The sequence below is a fragment of the Rhipicephalus microplus genome, chromosome 4 (genome assembly GCF_043290135.1).
Source record: "Rhipicephalus microplus isolate Deutch F79 chromosome 4, USDA_Rmic, whole genome shotgun sequence".
NCBI classification, from domain to species: Eukaryota; Metazoa; Arthropoda; class Arachnida; order Ixodida; family Ixodidae; genus Rhipicephalus; species Rhipicephalus microplus.
The window spans coordinates 141560609-141585738 of NC_134703.1; the positions used below are offsets into that span (position 1 = coordinate 141560609).

General features: G+C 45.1%; 1 protein-coding gene and 2 pseudogenes across 2 annotated transcripts; all 3 read right to left on the minus strand.

Moving 5' to 3' along the window:
• Positions 1-941: 941 nt before the first annotated feature.
• On the minus strand, positions 942-18208 carry LOC142814632 (uncharacterized). Of its 2 annotated transcripts, none has more exons than XM_075893692.1 (4): positions 15344-18208; positions 13578-13790; positions 1845-2131; positions 942-1063 (listed from the first exon to the last, which is right to left on the minus strand). In XM_075893692.1, exons 1-3 carry the CDS (start codon positions 15386-15388, stop codon positions 1877-1879), a joined length of 513 nt encoding a protein of 170 aa, XP_075749807.1. In that variant the 5' UTR covers positions 15389-18208; the 3' UTR covers positions 942-1063; positions 1845-1876. The 2 variants fall into 2 exon arrangements, with proteins under 2 accessions (XP_075749807.1, XP_075749806.1); XM_075893691.1 differs by having other exon boundaries at positions 13578-13828.
• LOC142814631 (uncharacterized) lies at positions 5696-13563 on the minus strand (annotated as a pseudogene).
• On the minus strand, positions 15767-25130 carry LOC142814419 (uncharacterized; annotated as a pseudogene).

The following is a 25130-nucleotide window of genomic DNA, read 5'->3' on the forward strand; positions in this document are numbered from 1 at the left end:
ATAAGGTGCCTGAATTCATTCTCGCTCATCTCATCAAGCGCATCTCATCAAGTGCATCTCGCAACTCCAACCATCTCTGCACAAGACAAAACCAAACAGCCCTTTTCAGGGCTACAGAGTTGTTTGCCCGGCTTTTTGAGATTACCTCCTTCCGAAACCCCCATAGTTGCAATATGCAAAATATGCCGCAAACATGTTTGACAAGGGTACAAAATGTGCATGATGGTTATGTTCAGTATTTACATAGGGCGTTTTTTTTTCAGTGTATTAAAAATTAGCACATTTTCAATTATGCTTCACAATCATATGACAACACGGAACCATCACGAGAGTTGAACACATTCTTCCGATTCAAACTTACTGCTTTACCATAACTGCAGTGCAAGACAACTGCTTATTCTACGTGAAAGTTATGCACACATTTCGTTCACATAGAACTGTTTTCAACATTTATATTTCCTGTGTACAGCTTTAAGGCCGCATGTTACGCCTGGCCTAGCGTAACTGCACGCATGAGCATCACCTGTGAGCATGCAATATCATCTGCGGTTAATGAAGTTGGTATCCACAAACAGTGTCGGTCTGCTGCCTCTGGTCAACGTACATTGCCTGCTGTTCTATGATGTGAGGCAGCATGCTGGGGCCAGTCGCTGACAGATGCCACTGCTGTCGTAGGTGCTCGGGTACTGAAAACAAAATAAATCTTTTTTACTCCGCAGCAGACACTTACGTTAGAGGAATTCGAAACTCTGACACGGTACTAACACTGTTGATAAACAAAAAAAAAAAAAAACGTTACAACTTAATGAGCTGGCGTCGCACCAGCCGTACCAGCGGCTGCCGCAGCAGGGCTCATGAATGCTTGCTATAGTAAGATGCTCCTTTACTGACACAAGAAGTATACATTAAGACACATGAAGTGTACAGTGTTAAAGTTCACCTGCAAGCAGCTGCTGCCTGGTGTGTCCCCGACTGAGACCCTTGGCGATGCACGCAATGGCTGAGGGCGGTGGAATTCCCACGAGAGTGCACGAGCCTGGAGACTATGCTCTGGGGGAACCAACTGCAGGCATACGATTATATAAAAAAAACTTAATCACAATCTTGTCCTCAGTTACGACAACAGTGCAGCAACTGAGAGCCGCAAACAATTCGTAGGGATTGTTTTGGTGAAAGTTCAGTTATGATAGAATCACCATAGTAATGTTTTTTTGTGTGTGCACTTTTTCGACACATGTTGCGATTGCGGCATGCTATCTATGCCACTCCAACTTTATGGAGAGAAGGGAGGCAGGCAAATCCACTGGCTACAAACCTCAGCCGACTACAGGGTCTCAGAAATGATTTGAAAGACTTGACGTTCTCAAATGAGTTTCAAACTACAAGGTCTCAGAAATGGTTTGGAACACTTGACGTTGTCAAATGAGTTTCAAACTACAGGGTCTCAGAAATGGTTTGGAACACTTGACGTTCTCAAATGAGTACCAGTTCCAGCAGTTCTTTCATCATTGCTGCTAATGCAACTGCCTTGGACACTGTTTTCGACGGCTTATTGTGTTAGGTAGCACCTCAACCACAACGGCAGCCGAGTGATGCACCGCACATTATGGATAGAAGCAAACGAGCACACTGATTGACAGGACAGAACAGTGATAGTCCAAAGCAATGCTAACCGCTTCTGACGACCGTACCACTGGGTATCTTGCACCGTCTACCCTCGAGGTCCCAGTCAATTGCAAAATGCGGCTGCGGTAGTTGAAGAGCCGGCTGCCATTGGCACTCCTGTAGAGCGCAAATAGCATGTGTAAAATCACCCACCCAGACACAATTTTGCTCGCACTCACGTTTGCTTTTCTTGGAGCCGCATAAGTTCCTGCTAAGCGTTGCAGCGCTCCTTCCACCAGAAGAAGGCCTTCCACCATGCGAGAGACCTATGCGCATGGATTGCCTGGTTTCGGAGCGCTGCAAGCCGACTCCAGAGCTCCTCCCGGTTGTCCTTTCTAAACAAGGTGTCCAATGGGCATGCAGGCACCGCGAGCTGGGGGTACCCCTCCATGAAAGGCAGGAGGAGCTCCCTTTGACACACAGGCACCAGAGGACCAGGCTGAGTTTGCCTCAACATTTTGAAAACCTGCAGCATACACGATTTTTTTTTTTTTTGCATGGCAGACACCACCTACTCACCACATCAAGAAACCTAACATTATTGAACATGATTACTCAAAGCTATTGCTGTTAGAAAAAATGTTTTAGTTTGAAATGAAAATAAGACTTTTTTCGTAGAAAGATTGCATTTTTTAGAAGAAGAGACACATTTCATGTTGAAGTATACATTCTTCGAGCAGACGGAAATAGAAGCAAGTCTACTTCCGGAAATTTCGCTGCTTCACGATTGGCTGTGCTCTTTTTCTCGTGCGTTCTTGATGAGAGAGAGCTGCGAACTGCCCCTTTATGTGATGCGATCTCCGCAAAATGGGTGTGGAATGAGCAGAGATTTTCACTCACCCACTCTGCCTGTAGTAATAGTTTTAACTCATAATTTGTGAACTAGAGCCGTGCAGCAGTTCAAAATTGCATAACATTAATCATGTGCTGAACATGTCACCTTTAAAATTCTAGTGTTATGTGCTTCATCTGGCATACCTCCCACGGAAATATTTTAATCGGCTATAAGTATGAGAGGCTGACCACATCCATCGCAGTTCTCTCAACGTGAAAAACATCAGCATTCCGCTGGAAAAAGCAACAATACCTAATGAATGTACGCAGTGCACAACTACATAATGTACGCTACATACCAGAACGTCTGGAAAAAACAAGCGCAGTACTGCATCCCTGTTCAGACATCCAGCTGGAAACCCCAGGGCCGGCATAAGGCCCAGGTTTCGAGTATAGGTGCCTTAAGCGTGTCTCAGGTGTGGTACAATCGTGACACAAAGTATAACGGTTGCATCACACCTGGGACGCAATGATTTTGAGACTGTGGCGTCACTTGGCGAGATAACAGAAAACGATTTTCAGCCAACTTTGAGAATACACTGTGAATTCCAGGCTTTGAACTGCGGTATATTCAGCTCGCGGTTTCTCAGGAGCCTCACATACCGACCGGCAGCCTTTTCTGACCATGCTCAAAAAGTGTTGCAGTGATAAAGAGCATCTGCTAGATAAAGGAATCCACCATGGTTCCACGGCCATGAGACCCCTGTCGGCAGATTTGGGGTTCCATTTTTTTATATTGAGGCAAGCTCCCTTGGTATTTCACAATAGATGCAAAGAACCTGCTTCGTTGTCACATATCTAGTGATCTAAAAAACAAGGCGGGCACCACTTTGTCAGTATCAGCTCCCAGTACTACACAAGCTCACACCTCAAACAGCTCTTTGCACGCCAAAGCTCGGAACAAAGGTGCTTTTTTTATTGACGACCAGTACCTAGGACTGTACAAATAGTGAATCCTAGAACTGACTCATATACAAATGAAATGTTACTGTCAAGGGCTGAAAAGATAGCTTGGAATGACGACAGTGAAGGGCTGAGGAGAACGCGCGCGGACTGCAGGAGCGTTGTACGCATTTGTTTGGAAATATAGCTAGTGCATATACTTTCTTCCCCGCAAGAGTTTTGACAGCAAATCGAATACAAGTACAAATTTAATGCTGTTCGAATAGTAAGCCAACAATTTTAAAAACATTTCTATGTTTTAACAATATTCAATTTGGAGCAAACAGTCACAACACACTAAAAAAAAAACATTATGAATCACTTTACCCAGCGAAAAATATCACTGTTAAGTAAACTTAGGTAAGCCATATGAGCAGCGCCAACCTATGAGATAATTTTCAACTGTATGCTAAAATACTGCAGTTACAAATTCAAGGGAATACTTCGTCGCCACCTCTTAAATAAGACTGAGGCATAAAACAAATGCCAGGCCTGCGCGGAAGGGCCAGCACAGTCACAGCGAAAGCTAGATGAGCGGCCTTTCAGAACCTTTTCTAAACACTCATTGGGTAACTACTGAAAGTACAGTTGCTGGTAACACACTGCGGCATTATTAATTTCTGGGTAACAGGCCGGCATTCACTATGCTATTTCTCGTCATTCTTCTGAGAAACATAATATCCGCTAAACACTTACGAAGAATTTTGTGCCAATTGTTCATGCAGTGGCTAACAACGATGAGGAATTATCCCTGAAGTAGGTATGCGCCACAGTTAATAGGTGATCAAGAACAACTTTTTGTAATGGGTTGAAGTATTAGATGTCCCACTCGTTATGCTATTCGCATTGTGTGACACCTGGTTTTTCTTTTGCCGTTCTATAACGCTTTTTTCCTCATATTACCGCAGTCCTTTTCCCGACATCAAGCCTGCTTTCAAGGCAAGTTTGTGAATGAGTCCCAAGCACCGGCATGGCTCAGTGGTAGAATACTGGGCTGGCACGCAGCGGAACCGGCTTTGAGCCCCACTGTCCTTAGTACTAAGTTTTTTTTTTCTTATTTCATGCAGTAGTGGTTACGGACATCGGCGGCAGCGGCAGACAACTACGGCGCCACACGTGACCCAAATTGTGATCTCATAACAGCTTTCGCTGTAAAAATATACGGTCGGATACTTTTCTAGCATACCTCGTACAGCATTATTAAAGAGACCAACAAATTATTTTTTCAACTTAGTTTTTTCCGGCATGACAGACAGTTTACTCTTCATAGAATTCGTAGCTGCCATAGTTAATCCCAAAAGCACGCAGTCCTTTTATAAGCAGTACTTTTCTATCAGAAAGGCTCTGAACACAGACGAGTCCTTTCATCCTGCAACGCTGATAGTGATGCCGGTAGCCTTTCTGGCGACTTGTGACCGCTGTCTTGTTCTGCTTTTGCAGGAGTTCCTGTAACTATGCTTAACCCCGTTTATTCTGAGTTTTTTTTTAAATAACGAGCTGTTACAATGAGATGATGTGGCTTTATACAGCTTCTCTGTGTTTGTGCCGCATTGCGTATGCCAGCGCCCAAGGTTCTTGTGCCTGTGTTGTGGATGGTTTGCTCTGTCATCATTATTCTCTCAACACACGAGCCAAGCCAAGTCACCGAAAATGTCACTGCGCATATGCCTGGTTGTGCTGAGTACACGTCATTTCTGAGACAAATTGTAAATGGAAAGACCACATCAATCCAAAAACTTAGCGACCCGAAAACTGTGTGCACAGTGTCATGAGCACAGAGGAAAGTTGCTCAAGACGCGCTGACAAGCATGGAATCATTACATCACGCTAAGGCAGTGCAACTTTATTGCGCACAGCTAATGCAGGCCTATATGCATATTTTTATGAATATCTTTTACTATAAAGAAACAAACTATATTTTACCTCTAACATGAAAATTGTTGACCACTATGCAACACATCAGATAATTGAAGTTTCTACCCCCCGGTAGCGCCACAGGCTATATTCGCGATTTTCAATGAAGAAATGAAAATATAATCCACTTTTCACGACAAAAACAGGGTTGGTTTGAGTCACTATGAGGGACAATCTTTCCATCTGTGCAGTCATCTCATTTCATGTTCTGAGCAGTAGTCGGTCCCTTTAAAGGGGCCCTGTAACAGTTTTTGAGCATGGTCAGAAAACGCTGCCAATCGGCAGTAGACGCTCCCGGCAGCATGCTAGCTAAATATTATAGAGCAACAGGCGGCCTAGAATTCACAATAAATAATCAGTCAGCTAAAAATTGCTTTCTCTTGTCTCGACAAATGGCGAGAACCAGCTGTTGAGTTTGGGGTGCTGTATGGCATTGATCAGTGACTGCAGCTGATCTGTTTTAGTTGCATCAGCAACCTCTTGAACCAAGAATACCGAGAAGGGAGCCGAGAACCGAATCGAGAAGGGTGCTGTAGTGCTGGATGAAGTTCACATACTCGGGCACCTTGTCCAAGCGGGTGCACACTGTCGTATTGGGAAACGGATGCCTGGAAAGGTAATTGGAAGGGTTGGTACTTCCTGCAGTGTGCTGTGCCTTAAACTTGTATTATTGGATGCGTAAAGTGAGGCACTTAATGCGGGCAGACAGTGATGATCGTGAATTCCCTAGTGCATACTAAAGGCTTGTGGTGCGTCAGCAAAAGGATGACACCACAGAGGTATAGGCAGAAGTGTTCCATTGCCCATATAGCCACAACCATCTCCAGCTCTATTAGGAAGTAGAACCTTTCCAGCAAGACGAGTGCTCTACTTGCATAAGTTACAACTCCAGTGTGTTCACCATCACATTGTGTTAGTATCGCATCCAGTCCTTATGGACTGTAGGCTTGGATGGGTCAAAGCAGGCAAAAGTGAAAAAAGCAGGCAAAAGTGAAAGCATCGAACATGGCTCTCTGTAGAGGCTCTCCATAGAGTGTTTTTCCGTGCCAGTACAGCATTCTTCAATGTCGATTCACCTAGAAGTTGTGTGAGGTTGGCAAGGTCTCTCAGAAATCTGCCTGAATCATTGCCAGCAGACTTCACTCTTTGTGGTGACTCCGGCATTTTGATTTATACGAAGGCTGCTGTTTTTTTTCGGAATCAGGATGAACTCCATCAGCTGAAAAAAGTTCGAAAATCAGTTCCCGTTGATCAAAGTGACATTTCTTTTTGTTAAGCGTCAATCTAGCTTCTTGGAGTCTGTGCAAGACAGCTTCCAGGGAAGTGCTCCTGTTTTGTTTGCCCACAGACGAGAATGTCGTCACAAACATTGAGAACGTTGGGGGATACCAGTGAGTACTTGAGGAATGGTGTTTTGAAAAATTTCAGCTGCAATACTGACGCCAAAGTTTAGGCATTTGTATCGAAACAAACCAACATGTGTTGGAAATTTTGTGAGCTGCCTTGAAAGTGCATCGAGTTCCAGCTGATGATAAACATTCTTCAAGCCAAGATTTGAGATTACTGATGCTCCATTCAATTCTTTCATGCACGGAACTTAAACAGGATTCATAAAGAATATTTCACTGAAAATTTATATTATAGAGTTTTCAAGAATATCTTAAAGATGAAAAATTGCAAAATTCAAGGAGTGTTAGCAAAATTTTATTTGCTAACAAGACTTATGAAAGCAGCACAGTTTTCGTGTGGATTTCATTTTCTAGGGAAGCTATCTCCAGCTCCTTTACTTAAGCAGTTCGAAGAAAGCTGTTTACCTTGACTAAGTAGGTAAGGCCGTTTTTCGCTTCAGCTTTTTTAGAAAAACTGTCTGCAGATTCCAGCAGGTACTTATTAGTTTTTTGAAGCTTTGACTTCCTTCCGTGTATTTTATCAAGATTTTGCTCGAGCTTTTTTCTCTTTGAAGCAGCCTGCCGTGACAGTGCTCGTTTCTTTTGTTGATCTAGGTATGCAGCATACCTATGCTGGGCTTGACGCACTGACGCCTTTAACTCTTTTGAAATCGGAACGTTCAGCAGGCCACCATGGCTTTTCACAGCCTCCCAGATAACTCGTTGAGAAATATACGACAGCTCAGCCTGATTTTCGACTGCACCCTGCTTGTTGATGCTGAAGCCTCTTTCCACTGAGGCCTGCCCATGGTTCAGGAAAAGTAGTAGTTTCACCACAGCCCATAACTTTGGGAATTAAGCATCGTGCTTCAGCAGCCACACGAAAAAACTGTCAAGACGGTCATGATTTTTTTTATAGTTTTGTTGTTCATGTCGTTTTTCTAGACAAAACTGAATGTACTGTGCACACAATGTCGCGTTGGTGCTCAGAGAGAAGCCGGTTGTCAATTAGGCAGTTAAGCACAATTTTTAGCTTCCCAAGGCCCGTGTTTGAAACATGACAACCCACGACCAATGGGGTATCTCAGGGGACTTCTTTTCATGACTTTCAGATTCATGCTCACAAGGAACTTCCGGCACTCGTACCTAAACTCGAGAATACACTTGGTGCTCGCTTTGCAGCGTTTCAATATCTTCTCAGCTGCATGCCCAACATCCACCTTCTCAAGTTCTGTGTAAATGACAGCATCTTTAACATCAATTCGCAGCAGCTACATGGTGCTGGTGGATTCTGTCATTACAGAGCACTTTACGAACCTTGACAGAAGGCTCCTCAGAGCACTTCTAAGTTTTTTTGCCAGCAAAAACGTCTTGAGAGAATCAGTCTGAAAACCAGCCAGGAAAGGCTGGACAACCATGCCAACATTTAGGGAAAAGTTCAGTTTTGCAAGATCAAGCTCGTCATTTAGAAAAGCACTGACATTTTCATATGCTCTGCATTTTGGCACGAGCAGCCTGCAGCCACTCACTGCTTGCTTCAAGTGCTCCCATGTGGCCAGGGCTGTTTCCAGTACGGGCACATTCTCGATCCAACTGTGAGATACAAAAGGAAGGGGAAACGCACTGCTCCCTGTCTCTCGAATAAAATCTTCTCACCTGGCCGGTGCATCAAAAAAGAGTGAGACTAAGCTGAACAAATATGTGTCTACTGGCCTGCCCGTTGCATGCATTCCAGCTTTGTAGGCATTTTACACTGTGTGAAGGCCACACGATCCAATATCCAAACACTAAACTTGGAAAGTCTTTTTTTTTTTTTTTCATAAACTGCTGGAACTTGTGGAAAAGGCTCCAGTTGACATTGAGGCCATCCATTTTGCTCATTGGAAAAGACACCAGCGCTTCCGTCAAATTCTTAAAAAGGTCGTCCGCTGCGCTGTAGTCCATGAATGCTGATGTCACATGCCTTGTTGTCACCTCAGAATTGTTCCACAGTCTCACATGAATATCGAGCTGTTTATTTTGCAGGTATTCGTTTTACGTTTTATTAAAAAAGACAACAAAATGTTCAGATGTCCCTATCATGTCCAAACTTGAGAAGCGAAAAATGGGCATAGCACACAACGCACATGCATTTTTTTTTTTTGAACAAGTGAAGCTTCTCATGATATCGCTAACCGGAAACATCTTTTGAACATCTCTGAAACTGACCAACTGGATCTGTACGAGTAGTGTGAAGACACAACTTTCATCGTCCACAAAATTTCGGCTTCAATTACGGAGTCATGTCCCCTGCAGTCTTCATCAAGGACCACAGCTTGAGAGGATGTTTCCATGTTTTGCTGCAGAGAAGTCGTTTCTGTGACGTTTGCCACTTGCAAAAAACTCGTTGACAGAAGAGCAGCCCTCGCCTGCCGCAACTTTGGATCGGTGCTTGGCACTTTTCTGATGGCTCTTCAATGCCGACTCTCCCATTGTCGCAAGGTCGACCGACTTCAGACATACAGCGCATTTCACTCGATAAGGGCTGCTTGTCTCCGGCCTCATCCAGTGACGATATTCGCTGTGCTCCAGCCACGCAGACTGAAACTTGCACTTTCCGCTTGGCATTCTGTCAAAGTAAAGTTGCAGGCAATGCACACAGCACAAACGGGAACTTTTGCCGAGAAATGACACGCGAGGCTGACGCACAGATCAAGTATACCAAGTACCGACGAACCAACGTTACTATAACTTGCGCTGAATTGGATTTATTTTTGGCTCGCATTTGTTGCCAGACGACACAGGCACTGCCCCTTTCAAAACCAAAACTTGCTGCTATTGCTCTCCTGTCAAGGCTACATGTTTTTGCGAACATTCCTCAGTAAATGCATTTTTTTAAGTCAAAGCAACATACGGAAATACATCTTTCGTTTTCTATATTGAAGCAAAGTCCAAAAAATTTTCAAGGATTACAAGGAGCTCACTTATATTTTTATTTATTTATTTATTTAAAGATACCTTACAGGCCTCCGTTGAGGCATTGTGTAAGGGGGGGCAGTACAAAAAGGTGGGCTTCCGTAGTAGTTACAAAAACACAAAGTTCATGAACAGGGGTCATGTAGCAGATCACATAATAAGAAGAGCAGTAAAAAATAAAAAGATATCAACAACACTAGCAAAGATAAAACAGATAACAAGGAAATATATAAGCGACGCTACGGTGTAATACAATAAGAGACTGCAAAATAGTTACAACGAAGAGAGCACACTGCGGTAATGGCAAACATTTTTACATCTTGTTGGCCAGATAACTAGTCAATGCATCACGAAAAGCATTAATGTTTGTCAGACATGCGATGCTATCCGGCAGGGAATTCCAACATCGGACTGCACGTGGAAGCACCGAGCAGTTGGAAAGCACGTGTTGATCCGTAAATGCGGGTATAACTAAAGTGATTATGAAGCTTGTGTGATGTGAAGTAGGGTCTTTTCAAGCATGCTAGTGTTGTTCGAGATGAATGAATGAATTTGTGAAACAGTGTCAGCAAGGAAGGCAATGTCTTGTCGAGTACTCAATGATTGCAAGTTTGATTTGTGTGATGCTAGATTGATAGCTGTAATCAGTAGAAATGAAGCGGCTTGCCCTGTTCTGAATTCGTTGCTGCGAACATTCGATGGAGCATTTCTTAAGTTTCGTCGCAAGTAACCCAAAGATTGGGAGGCTTTGGCTGAAACAGAGGTGATGTGTTCTGACCAAGAAAGATTTGTAGTAAATATAACGCCTAGATACTTATATTCTGTAACTATTGGAACAATGTCTTTATTGATATTGTATGAATGTGGGAAAGTTATAGGCTTCCGAGTAAATGACATTAGTTTACATTTTGATGTATTCAATGACATAAGCCATTTACTGCACCAGTTACTAATTTGTTCGAGATCATGCTGAAGAACCAGATGGTCGTCTGTATTACTTATTGTGCGATAGAAAATGCAGTCATCAGCAAATATTCTTATAGTAGAGGACACGTTATGTGGAAGATCGTTAATAAAGATGAGAAAGAGCAAAGGACGGAGGACGCTTCCCTGTGGTACACCAGAAGATACTTCAGTTAAGGAGGACAAGAAGTTATTTGCAATGGTGAACTGGTAAGGATCAGAAAGTTCCGGAGCCATGATAAAGTGAAACATTCCAATTAAAGAGCTGAAAGTTTTGAAATAAGGCGACAGTGTGTGACGCGATCGGACGCCTTTGAAAAGTCCAGAAAAAAGCAGTCAGTTTCAAGCAACTGTGTCTCGCACGATAGGCCTTTTCTAAAACCATGCTGATTATGAAAAAAGAACTTGTGAGTTTCAAGGTGTAGATCTGTGAGGCGATAATGTGTTCCAGTAACTTGCAAGAAATGCATGTCAAGGAGATTGGTCGGTAATTTTCGCATGATGATTTATTGCCACTTTTAAATACCGGTATGATTTTTGCCATTTTCCAGTCTGTAGGGAGGAGGCCAGTCGCAAGTGACTGCTTAAATATGTGAAGAAGAATTTCGCATGACACTGTTACTGTATTTCATAACATTTTTTAGATTATGCAATCTATGCCACAAGAAGAAGACATCTTAAGGTTATTTATGAGTGATGATAGTCCCTCTAATGTGATATCTATAGGTTTCATGTATTGGTAGCTGAAATCAGAATCGTAAGGTACGCTTGAAGGGTCCTCTTTTGTGAATACGAAACAGAAGAATAATTAAGAGCCGATGAACACTCGCTATTTGGAAGAGGAACATTGCTGCTGCTGTGTAAGCAGATATCATTAGATTCGTGATTGGAGCTTATCATTTTCCAAAACTTAGCTGGATTGTTTTTAAGTAGTTCAGGAAGGTCATTAGAGAAATATTTGTCCTTTGCTTCACCTAAAACTGAGCAATATGTTTTAAGATAGCATTTCTAATTATGCCATGAGGATGATGTTTGAAGGCTCTTGGCGATATTATACAACCGTTCCTTTCCGCTCCTCATGCGCTTGAGCTTTTTTGTAAACGAGGGGTTTAATCTATCGTTTGTTATCGATAGAAACGAGTGGGACATATTTGTCTACCAAAGCGCACAAAGCATTTTTAAACAACAGCCAGTTCTCTTCCACAGATCTATTGTAAAATAAGCGCCACATTGTGTTTTGAAAAAATGTTCTTAGTTCCGTATTTATTGCAGTAAAATTACCTTTATTGTAGTCTCGAATTTGCTTCGATATGGGACCTGTCGAGGGCGGTGTTATGTTTATCGTCACTTGAAGCAGATGATGATCGCTGAAACCATCTAGGTGTTCTATGTTACTAATAGTTTTAGGAGCGTTTGTGAGAATAAGGTCTAGAACATGGGTACCACGTGTAGGTTTAGAAACAGTTTGAAATAGGTTCACATCTAAACATAAATTGATAAATTCGTTTGATGTATGACAGGAAGATGCTAATTTCACCCAATCAATTAGCAGATAATTGAAGTCACCCAGAAGACAAGTTAAATCAGCCTGGAAGAGCTCAGAGGCTTTGTTAATGCTGTCACGCAGAGCACTTACGAAGGAACCATTCGAATCCGGTGCACGGTAGCAAATGGCGATCAATAACTTAGAGGACGAAATTGTGCAGGCCACCCAGATAATTTCAAGATCAGAATGTGTGTTGATCAAAGATGACGTAAAGGTCTTTTTAATACCTATCATGACACCGCCCCCTCTTTTGAAAGAGCGGTCGCATCTATATATGTTATATGAGTTAGAAAAGGAAAAAACTTCATCTTTTATTGCAGAATGCAGCCATGTTTCTGTAAATGCGATAATGTCTGATCGACTATCTTCCAAAAAGGAAGAAATGATATCACGTTTGAACGGTATGCTTTGTATGTTGGCAAACGATAGAGACAATGATGGTGATATAGGGTAAAGCTTTGGTGCTATGAGAGTCTGTGCGCATGCTTCCAACCGAAGCTATCTATTCAGCGGAACAACTGCGCTTCCAGCACTATCATAAATATAAGTTGTCAAGTAGCTGCGCAGTTTGTCCACAGAAAGCCTAAACACTTTGTTTTGCGCTTTCGCAAATTCAATTAGTTTTCGTCTCGCATGCAGAGTTTCCGGCGAGAAATCTTCTCGAACGAAAGTTGATGTACCCTTCAGTTCGTGCGCGCATGACAGAATACGTTCTTTATCCTTAAAGAGGGTCAGCTTGGCTATTATAGGTCTTCGCTTATCGTCTCTATATTTTCCCAACCGATGTACGCGTTCAAATAGCTGTTCATTCAATTTAAGACCAAGCTTATCTGCACAGAAGTCAATAATTTTCTTCTCTGACTTCGCTCAATCCTCTGCAGTGTCATCATTCAAACCAAAGAAGAGCAGATTCGAACACCACATTCTGTTCTCGGAATCGTTACAGCGGGCCTTAATAGCAGCTACCTGCTCAGACACAACACGTACAGCGTCAGAATCTGTCCCAACCTCAGATGGGTGTCTTGACGCTGTGGCCCTTTTCAATGACGCAACTTTGTGGCTTAAAAGTTCAATTTTGTTGTCAGCTTCGACTTCCTTCTCCTTGGCTGTCTTCAACTTGGCCATCAAAGAAGCCTGGCATTCTTCAAGTTTGCGGATGGCATTTAAGGCTTGGGCAAACGATTCTGCTTCAGTCTTTGCCATGGGGCCAAGATTAGATTCTATATCGCCCGAAAGCAACAGCAAAATGCACGACATTTGCAAGTAAACAAAGACATCAAAGATTTCAACTTGTCAGCATACTGGGTGGGCACGACACCCCCAAAATAGTTACTACTCCTAATAGAATTTGTACCTTTCAGGTAACTAACCTGTAACAACAGCCATCGTAAGTTCGGCATGCCATCGTAAGGTGCGATGTCGTGCCCGAAGGGGGAGTCTGCTGGCTGTCCTTTATATCCCTCGCTGGCCGCCTCGAACACACTTGATGTGATCCCAGGTTGCCAGGTGGGCCAGTCGGGTTTGTCTAAGGCCAGCGGTGGGTGAATTGAAGTGCGCAATCGTCGGTGAAGCTTGGCAGGTGGCTGAGGAGGAGTTTTAAGGGCCCTCTGAGGAGCAGTTTCTGAGGAATTTCGAAAGGCTCTTGAATTAATGTTATCAAATTCAAGGACATTCAAGGATCTCCGCGAACCCTGCTCATGTTTTGGCAGGAAACAAAGTTTTATTAAGAATTGGCAATCTGCTTTGAAGAAAATAACTTTCCTAAAAGAAATAAAAATTTGGCAATCTTAGTTTAGAACATAGGCGGTCGCCTGAGGTGACCCCCGTGCAGCAAGGGTCTACTGGTTAGTTTAGGTAAAAGGCTGCAAAGCAGTCCTTTCCCTGCAGGAGCAAAAGGGCTGTGTGTGTAGCGCACATTCATCCGATTCTTGAGGGCACTTGTATATATCTTGCAAAACAGCTCCATTAGAAAGATAGAAAATAGTATATTGCACCCTTCTAAGGAGCTTCATGCATTGTAGAAACCCCAGGGGATCAACTTCAGCATCGTGGTGCTATGGCTTTTAAATAGTAGCTTTTTTGGCATAAGCAACTAGAACGACATGATGACCAACTCTATCAAGACATCAAAGGCAAAACATAAGCCTGTGCACTCGCTATCGGGGCTTCATTCGGGTTGGCGTACTAATGGCATTTCGAAAAGTTAACTCGAGCGCGAAAACTTGACACCATCACTCACACACGTACACACCCATGCATCAAACACACACAGCGCCCATGCATGGGTGCTGTGCGTGTTTCAAGGGCCCTTGAAACACACGCACTCATACACGCACACACCCAGATGCATGGGTGTATGCGTGTGTGAGTGATTGTGTCAAGTTTTCGCGCTCGAATTAACTTTTCGAAATGCTCTACCAACTAGCCCAACAACAAGTTCTTTTAGTACTAATGGCAATCTGCTTAACAACTCTCAAGGTCGATACTAGGAATCACACAATTTAAAAAAGTTCCAACTTCGAAAATATATATTCCAAGGTTCTGGGCAGCGGCTCACCAGGAAACCCTCAGAAACAATACCGAGGCACAAAAGAACCTGTAATTACTCATCCAAACCTCAGCTGCGACGATGAAAACGATATTCTTTTGCTGATGGTGCTCGGTAGTGTGTGAGCAGCCACTGGGCGCGATCTGCGAGTATGCCATCATGAATCGTCCTGTTCTTCTAAATGTCGGCGCACCCACAGCGGCCTTTCCTATAATATGCATCACCAGCCTAAGACCCTTCATGCGTGGTGCTTACCACCGGTGACATCAGTGTCATGGCGCTCCGTACTCACTGAGTACAGCTCTTCGTTTCTATATTCCTTAGCATTAGCTTCTCATACGACATGCACTATCAACTAACAGGGACAGCACGTACTTATAAATCTATAAAAATATATTGGGTCCACCATCAAGCACGCCAAGGGGACGTTGGCAGCTAGAAGAAAGCAAAGATAACATGTCACATTGAAGCCTGAATGGAGTAGCGTCATCTCTGTCAGATTGTCGAAATCTTTGCCGATTGCGCCACTGAAAATTTGACTCACGGCGCTCACATACTTGAAGAGGAAAAAAAAAAAGGGGTGGTTACCTGGGGTGACCACCGTGCTGGAAAGGGTAAGGAAAACAATGTCATCCACTGTCAGGCCCAAATGTTGTCGACGTTGGATACCAGTATTGACGACACACGTCAATAGAAATAGGGGTTTCAACAGACTGATGCAGTTTACACGGGACACCATCAGTGTACGTCTGATGGATGGCTCAGTGATGTCTCTGACAGGAGATGCTCAAGTTTTTTTATAGCGACAGGTGAGATTGTTTCGACCACAAAAAGGTGGATGAGCTGGTTCTTTAGCTTTCCAACTCTCCTGAACAACTTGGGAAATGCTTCCCTGATTGTTTTGTCATCTGGTTCCTCAAAAACTTGGAATGTGATCTGGACAAGTCCCAAGTTGGATGCTGCTGTGAAGCTCAACAGAAGAGTACAGTTTCCAGGAATGACTAAGATGCCTTCTTCAATGCACTCGTCATCTTAGTATTTCATTGTTACACGAACTTTGCTTAGAAGTTACAATGGGGATGTTGCTTTGTATGGGAACATTCTGATGGATACTGCCTGGAGATTCACATTAGGCAGTAGCTTTTGAAGTCATTCTCACCAACAATAGACACAGTTGCACCTGTAACAGTTATGGAAGTCACCAACACATTGTTGACGGTGATGACGGCTTTTGGAGATGAGCCTGCTTGAGTGGAAGTTATGGCGACAAAGGCATACCCGTCACTGCTTGAACCTGGCTCAAAAAAGGCAGGGTGTTCTTTAGTACTTGAACAATCAGCAAGGTTCTGTTTTGCATTGCATAAGTGGTTGCCAGACTGCCGCCAGATTTGGCAGATAAATTTGCTTCTGTAGTTGTGGCTTCTCCGCGAGAATTTGGTGTCATCCGCGGTGCATTTCGCGAGTGCAAGAGCGACACTTGCCGTTTTAGTTAACAAAACGAACCGCGCCTTGCAGACGTTTGAACACATTTTCTTGCTGTGTGTGCTGCTGTGCGATTCAGAGGCTGTTTTAATTAACGAAATGAACTGTGCCTTGCAGAAGTCTGGGCACGTTCTCTTGTTGTGTGTGCAGCTGTGCAATTAGGAGATTGGATTGGATAAACTTTTATTTGTTTTTTATTGGATAAACTTTTATTTGCAATTAGGAGATCGCATCTCAGTATTAGGGGCGACGGGGAAAACTGAATAAAGTCACAGCAGGTAGTGCGCTGCCCCCCCCCCCCCCCCCCCTAGCTAGGAGAAGCGTAGTGTGCAGCACGGTCAGTTGTGAAAAAAAATAAGAAAGGGGGGGTCTGCATGTTACCTGCTGCAACTGTATTCAGTTTTCCCCGTCCCTAATACTGAGACGCGATTTCTTAATTGCACAGCTGCGTACACAGCAAGAGAACGCGCCCCGACTTTTGCAAGGCATGGTTCATTCTGTTAATTAAAACGGCCAGCGCCACCCATGCACTCGCGAACAAGTTCATCGCACACGCACTCGCGAAATGCACGGCGGACGACGCGTCATTGCTTCCCTAACTCAGAGACACGATCTATTAATTGCACAGCAGCACACACAGCAAGAAAATGCATCCCAACATCTGTAAGGTGCAGTTCATTTCGTTAACCAGAACGGCCAGTGTCCCTTGCCAGGTTCGCTCATGCACTCGCGAAATGCACCGCGGACGACAGCATACCCTCAAGGAGAAGTCACAACTGCAGGGGCATATTTCTCTGCCAAATTTGGTGGCAGTCAGGCAACAACCATCTGGCAATTGACATGCAACGCCAAACAGAACTTTGCCGAACAATCTTGCTGCAGAATGCCAGTGAGTTCCACTTTCACAGTCCATTGCTTGTACCATTTTCTTAGTTGACCGACGAAATCGTGCAATGTGACCAACATGCATTGCATGTCTAGACCCACGCAGGACAACCTCATCGCCCAACATGACGAAGCCACTTGCCGCCGCAGTTGCGACATTCTGTTGACTAGACACGAGGTCGCCGATGTTCACGGGTTTTCCGTGACAAATTTCTCCCGTTTCTCTGGTTAGGAGCTTGTTGTTGTCCACCCTTGTGCGCAGCGAGCACCGCTGCATCACCGTCGTTTTTTGCGATTTCGAATACATCACGTTCGACATCTTCGGAACATTCCTCTCTGTTCAAGTAAGTCCGGCAAAGTGAGGGAGTGAAGCATGGTATACTTGCGGAGACGAGATGATGTGGCGAAAATGGTACGGTTTTACACCTCAGCGTCGACATCTTGGAAGTTGCAGAGGCGAGAGTTCACGCCAACATTTCGTTGAGCTTGTCGAAACTTGCATACCGCAAATGTTGGGTTCACTCACGGAGCGAAATGAGCACTCAGTTTTGATCTTGCGGCATCGTAGTCCAGCGTCTGTGTCGTGCTTGAAGCCGCAGCTTGCGGAGTGCAGTCAGAAAGCGAACGGAATTTGTCGTTGACTTCTTCGACGACATAATGCAGGTGAGTCGCTTCTTGCGTGCATCCGCCGTGTCGTCGCATGCGAGAAGAAAGTTCTCGAACCTTTCGATACACTTAGTCCATTCATGGCCTTGTCGCCCATAGCACGGAGGTCGAAGCTCGGAAATGCGGGAGCATGCTTGCCATGATTGAGTTTGACGGCTGCTGCATGCGGTGGAAGGATGATGCGACGAAATAATAGCCGAATTGCGGTCACACTCGTTTAAATGAAACTTCTGACACCACCTCAGAGTTCCTATAGTCTAGCAATGGGTCCGATCGATTGGGTTGGCGAGACGACAACGTTACAAAACGAACTAGCACGGAACGGGTAGAGCCATTGAGCAACGATAGGTAAAACATGGTAAAGCCACAGAACATCTACTGGTAAAGCCGGAAAACAGAAATTGGCCAAATTGGCCACAAAATTAAATGGTGTCGCCGCCTGGCGGCAACTGGCTGAAGCGCACCTAGTGTGTTTCCTGGCCGGGCTGGACAGGCGCGCTAGTGTAGATTGTTACTTGCGTCGTCTGCTAGGCAGGTCGTGTTCGCACGTGCAAGTACGTATGTCGTTGGTACGTCTTGCACGTTCTCGAAGGGTGGTTTGTTCGGTTATGTTAGCGTGAGTTTACTTTGCTGTACGTATGCCTGAAACGACGTATGAGAGCATTTGATCTTGCTCGTCTGTTAATGCACTGAAAATAAGATAAGCGAGGGCAACATTCCAAAGTGCTGCCCCGCTGCAGTGGTCTAATAGCGAACTCAGCTGCTGACTCGCATGTTGCGGGATCGAATCCCAGCTGTGGTGGCTACATTTTCGATGGAGGCGAAAATGCTGAAGGCCCGTGTGCTCGGATTTGGGTGCACACTTAAGAACCGCAGGTGGTCGAAATTTCCAGATCACTACAGTGGCTCTCATGATCATAGAGTGGTTTTGGGACGTTGAACCCTATACATATCAATTTTTTTAGAGTGCTGTGTGTTGTCATCGTACCCTCCATTCATTGGTAATCTTCTAAGTGTGAGTGCCACTTTCTGCTTCAATCACTTTGAACAAAATACACTTTGGGTCGTCCCAAACGCAAGTATGACGAAGTGGTGTGTGAATACACGTGTTTTACAGCGATTCAATTGTAAACAAAAACTCTTTTCAAGGCCAGCACAATTACAATATTATTAGATGTATAACTATGTGGCACAATAGTTTATTGATTATGCCATGAACTTTAGTTTTGTTTATCTGGCCATGGTACCACTAAAAAAAAAATTACTCCAAATATAGCTCCTTGTGCTGGCAACACTGGTAAAAAACAAGTATATGGCTGTGTTTTAGCAGAGTTAACGCTACCAACGCATCCTAGAAAAATTATGGCCAGAATGTCGCTCGTTTTTCAATTAGGAGCCTCCTGCCAGCATAAAATCTCGGAGGCCACGCCTCTTGCCTTGTGTTGCGACCGGCCGCCGTGTGAGACCGCTTGCTTCGGTACCGCTCAGTCACGTGACATCACGGCTGCTCGGAGGCAACTGTGAGAGCATTGGCATTGCTGTGTGCTAAGGGGGCGGCCGTAGGAGAAGCTCGCCTTCGTACCGAAGGAGGAGGGTAAAATCAGAGGGTACAGCAGCGCGTTCGTGGCTCACGTTCCAAGCATAATGTTTTTAGACGTCTACCCAGTACTTTCGCTTGGCGCTGTGCTGAAGTTTCTTGACTGTGGCAGCGTTATTTCAAAGGGTGCTGGCCGCAGACCGCCTCAGTCTCGTCGGCATAAATATTTTACTGGCGAAATAGTGGAAATAGTTGCGCTGTGCGCATAAACATCGGGCCTCTTGGGCGAACCGCATCAGATTTACTTCAAGTTGAAGAAAATGCATGTGAGCGAAAGGTTGAAGAAGGCAACTGCTTATTTGTAGCAGGCATCTCCGAAAAGTGCGATCACTTCTGCGTTGCGTTGCTACAATGCTACAGGCGAGGACCTACCAGTTTTCGAGATAATTACGCATCGACTCGTGCTAGCGATTGCATGTATTCAGTTTAGTTCCGTTGTCGCGTAATAAGCCGAATACGCACGCCGTTCAGTCTATTACAGACCAGAGCTATGCCCATGGGCAAGTGCACCTTGAGATAAGGCAAATCGTAGTTTCAGCTCCTGGTGTTGCAAATGCGCATGTTCCAGTTGGCATCGTTGCGCAAGTGCAAACAACTGGTTATATAAACATCTGCAACTCTTCAACATATGTCTGTGCATGCAACATTTGTACATATATTAGCGTCATCTCATGACGTGTCGTTCAATAAAAAATTACAACACGGTCAACTTCCCTCCGCATGCTTCGCGTAACGTTGATTCCCAGATTCATGGGATCGGCCGTTTTTGTGTGTTTGTGTGTGTGTGTGTGTGTTAGCAATCGCTGATATTGAAGCAAATATACGCACGCTTCGAATGCACGGACATGTTATACACGTAGAAACACATATACACGCACGCGCGTGTGTATGCACACATGCGAACAAAAAAATGTTTGGGAGGAAGGATTACAACAGCTCAATTTCAGAATGGGTAGCATTGCGACTTGCGCAGAAAACAAGCCTATACAGTCACACGCGTTACGCATCAAGTTTCCTAAAGCGCTTGCTTATATGGACGAAACTATACTCCGCCCTCAGATGTGCCCGAATATCGATAAGAAAGCACACACGCGAAGTAATGGGGTACTCACCGAGAATAGTTAGGTTGTCGCGAGCGGATTGATTGGAACGAACCTCGGCAATGTCGTCACCTTCTTTCTAATGCGCAAGTTTCTGATTTGCACCGTCCTGCATCGCGCGTCATCTGCATCCTTCAGGAAGCGATAAGAAGATACGCCGATTTTCATCGTTACACCACGATACGATTGCGGCACGCTGCAATGGTCCTTGGACATCGCTTTCTCCTTTTTCGCTCGTTTGTGTGCCATCACGGATATAAAGGAACTATGCGGCCGCTTTCCAAGGCGCGCAACGTGACTGATAACATATCTCCTTTCAAAGTGCCCTGTTTGCGTCGTTTCCAGGCCCGGCCGCTATGTGGCGAGTGCTCAGTTGGATTTGCGAATTCTTGCTGTGATAGAGTTAAAATATAGACTCTATGCTCGGTGTAAACTCTGTTCTCGTGGTGTCCAATTCGTGGACATCATCAGTTCACTGGATCGCGTTAAGGTGAGTCGTTACATAATGACGCCATGGGCCACGTCGACGCACTGAACCCGCCAGCACATTCCCAGCGTAAGAATAAACTAAGTAGATGAAATGTACAGTAATGGGACTCTGAAACAAACTTGACAAGTCTGCCATGGACCTACGTTTGAACGTGTTGAGATGTTTTGAAGAGTGATGCTGGGAATGCGTACCGATCGGCATTCCACGGGCGTCAGGCGGGCGGCCGCATTATACCTAATTCAAGGGCTAACGTGATCAGAGTTCATGCACGGCCTCAGATGTGCGTCTAAAAAGCGTATCTTTGGGGGCAGCATTCGTTGTGGCCGCAGAGTTTCCTACAAAAATTCCTCCTTTCTCTTTTGTATCGAGAGTTATGAAAACTGCGTGGCATCGAAATGACGTTGCAGAAGGAGGACAGGAAACGGGCGGCGTGCTCCAGTTATTCAGGGGAGGCTGAATTGGACATTTCCACGAATTGGACACCGCGAATATACATTCTAGCTCACTATAACTGTAAGAGTAGCTCTCCTGTACTTAAGACAGTGTTGCCGTGCAAAAGTTTAAGTGTGACCAAATTTATGCATACACACCACTGTGCTTACATTTATGCTGTTTAATTTCACAGACAGTCTCATATTTTTTTTTACATTGTCTCGAGCGTTTGTGGGGCATTGTTATTGACATACGAAATGGAGATGTCTTGTAAAAAAAAGAACATGCTTGTACCGTAACATAGCCAGACCTTCGTTGTACCACTGTTGTGCACGCAATCCATCGATGAAAGGTTTTTGACGAACTCTTACAAGCTTTTAGGTTTACTGATGCAAAATGATGTGCGTGCGTGAACACCAATGTAACTAGCGCAAAGCGCTGTCCGCCTCTAAGCTTTTCTGACAAACCATATCGACTGTTTCACATTTCATGGTGAGGGAAAAAATGTGTATTTTTATGAACTGTGGTTGTACTGAACTCGTCGCACCGGCATGCGAACTTCCTACGATATTTCTTTTTTCCTCCTGTTTATTGCGATAGCAATTATATGGACACTCTCGGCTGGATTTCGACGTCGATGTCATGCACCGTATATGTATACGTATCTATATGTATGAATACGCAAAAAATACAAAAAAAGAATCTGGCACAAGGAATCGAATGTGGGCCCTCCACGTGATGAATGCACGGCGTAAACCACTGAGCTATCGAGGGGTACCTCCTTGAACCTGTAAACTGCAAGGTATTTATATCTGCCACTTGCTGCTGTTCGCGGCATCTCGTGGGGGGGGGGGGGGGGGGAGAGGAGCTATCTTGTTTCCACCATTATCAGCAAGATGGCGCAATGAGCACACGGCGGCTCTCATCTCTCACGCGTACTTTAGCCCGCCGAGTGGAGGGTAGTGGACGACCTTTCGCGCGCCCTTAGCTCCCGGTGGGGAGGATCATACGTATTGGCCGTTGTTTGGTTTGCAATGGAACGATTATGCTGTAGTTAAGGAGTGCACAAGGGTCCCTGCAATCGTTGCAGAGTTTCCGTTTGCGGAGCGCTTTTCAGGGCGCGCTTTTCAGACACAGCAATGTAACAACCGAGACGCTTAATCGCGTTCATCTTTACGTGTGAGTACGTTTCGTGCATGAGAAACGTGGGGCACGTTTCGATTTGCTTGTCATTCTGCACGTAACCGTCCAATTTGTTGCTACCGCGTTCATTGCATCGCCTTTGCGCCAAAGCAGTGACTTTTAGGGGCGAAGCTCCGTATTGCGGCACCCGTTCGTCCCTCGTAGTCGTAGTAGTAGTCGTAGTGTGTAATCAGTCTTACATTTTGACCTCCAAGGTGCGTCTATCCACCCGTCTGTGCGTGCATCTGTTCGCGCGTCTGCACGTTCATCTGTGCGTCCGTCCCTGCTTTCATCCATGCATCCACTTCTGCATCCGTCTATGCATCTGTCTGTGTGTCCGTTCGTCCACCTATTCAACACTCCAAGTACCACCATCTCGCATCTTTTCATCATATATTCCTCATATAGAAGCACCACCATCTAGCGGACATTTAAACGACTGAACGAGAGGAGGCACACGCACGCTTTCTTACGGCTTGCGCTTCGTGTCTACTTCCCACCTTTAAGCACCTCAAGTTCATCGTATATACTAGTTCACTGTATTCATGGCACTGCGGCCCAACGCTCGCTAAACCTTTCTAAAACCTATGAGGTTACGCCCAGCGAGTATAACGTAGCAACCCTTTCTTGTCTTCTGTGTGTTGTTGAACAATAAAAAATTCGCAGCGTGCGCGTTAACTAAAAGCCGAATTATTATGTCTCTCATTCCCCCTTAGCAGCCACTAGCATGTACATTGAGCACTATCTTTCATTCTTCATCAACCCACAGAAGAAATCTCTCACCGACACCACCTTGGAGGTCAAAATATTATACTTGTTACACACTACTGCAACGGCTACGAGGGACGAACGGGTGCCGCTATAAGAAGCTTCGCCCCTGAAAATTCGCAGTGTGTGCGTTACCTAAAAGCCGAATTCTCCTGTCTCTCATTCCCCCTTAGCAGCCATTGGCATGTACATTGAGCACTATCTGACAAGAAAGGGTTGCCACGTTATGCTCGCTGCGCATATCCTCCTTGGTTTTAGAAAGTTTTAGCGAGCGTTGGGCCACAGTGCAATGAATACAGTGAACTAGTATATACCATGAACTCGATGTGGTTAAGTGTGGGAAGTAGACACGAAGCGCAAGCCGTAAGAAAGTGTGCGTGTGCCACCTCTCGTTTAGTCCTTGGAATTCCCGCTGGATGGTGGTGCATATGCGGAATATACGATGAAAAGATGCGAGATGGTGGTACTTGGAGTGTTGAATAGATGGACCAACGGGACACAGACAGATGCATGGACGGACTCACGGATGAACGCAGAGGCGGATGCATGGACGAACGCAGGGACAGACGCACAGATGGACGTGCGGAAGCACGAACAGACGCACGCACGGACAGGCGAATGGACGCACGGACGGGCACACAGACGGACGCATGGACGGACGAAAGCAAAAACGAATGGACGGATGGATTCTTCGCCCCACTCTCCATCATTCACTCCGTGGATATGCTGCCAATTTTTATCTTTTGTATCCAAATGAGCAAGAGTTAAATACGTTGTTCAGTCACGCCAGAGCAGCGGTTTGTAGGCGGAACGCAAGTTATACCCGAGATACCCGTCACCATTGGTAAGTGGTAGATATAATTAGCTTGCCGTTTGTACGTTAAGAGGTCCCACGTTTGATTACGCGTGCCGCAATTTTTTTTCTGGGTTATTTTTTACGTTTTCAAATACACAGAGTCGAGGGGACGCCGTCTCGTGTGGATGTGAAAACATCGGCTGCGCGTTCGAAAATAATTTTGGACATTTTTTCGTGCATTTGTGAGCGTCTTTTGGTGCCAGTCGACGCATAAAACCACACGGAATACATCGATACCAAGAATTTCACTGTGGGTGAGCTTTTTGACCCTTTTTCGAGACTCTTCTGTTTGCTCATCTGCTCAGCTGAGCGCGCTAGGCTTAGGCTACGGCGGAGCGGCCGCCGGCCCTTCTCGGAAGGGTGTTTCAGCACTCTACGCACGGAATGTCTATGCAAGTCTCTGTCGATGGGGAGGATATCACTCCCGATGATCTTCAAGATTCTGGATGGTCTGTGGCTACCACTAAACGTAAACTTCGTGGGACGCATACCCCCAGGACCGAGACGCAAGCAAGCGTCTCCATGCACGGTGACGCGTGGTCGCCTCAGCGCTCCCGGGCTGCGGTGAAGAAGCGTCATATCGCTGCTTCTAGACTTCCTTCTCTTCCAAGAGATCACCATCGAGTCATCGTGAGACCTAGAAATGGCCTGGACATGAGAACTGTGAGTCAAATTAAGTTCGCGAAGGCACTCGCAGTGGCTGCAGCGCTCAGTGAGGAAGAAGTCACGGAAGACGTAGTATGCCCGAATATGATGTAGAGCATTGCAGTTATAAGCACTCCAGCGGAGAGGAACGCCAGAGCGTATTCCAAGATCACCGCCATTACTCTCGGTACCGCCAGTTTCGATGTTAGTGCCTACCGAGCTGCCCCCGACGACACCTGCAAAGGTATCATCAGAGGTGTTGACGCGGACAT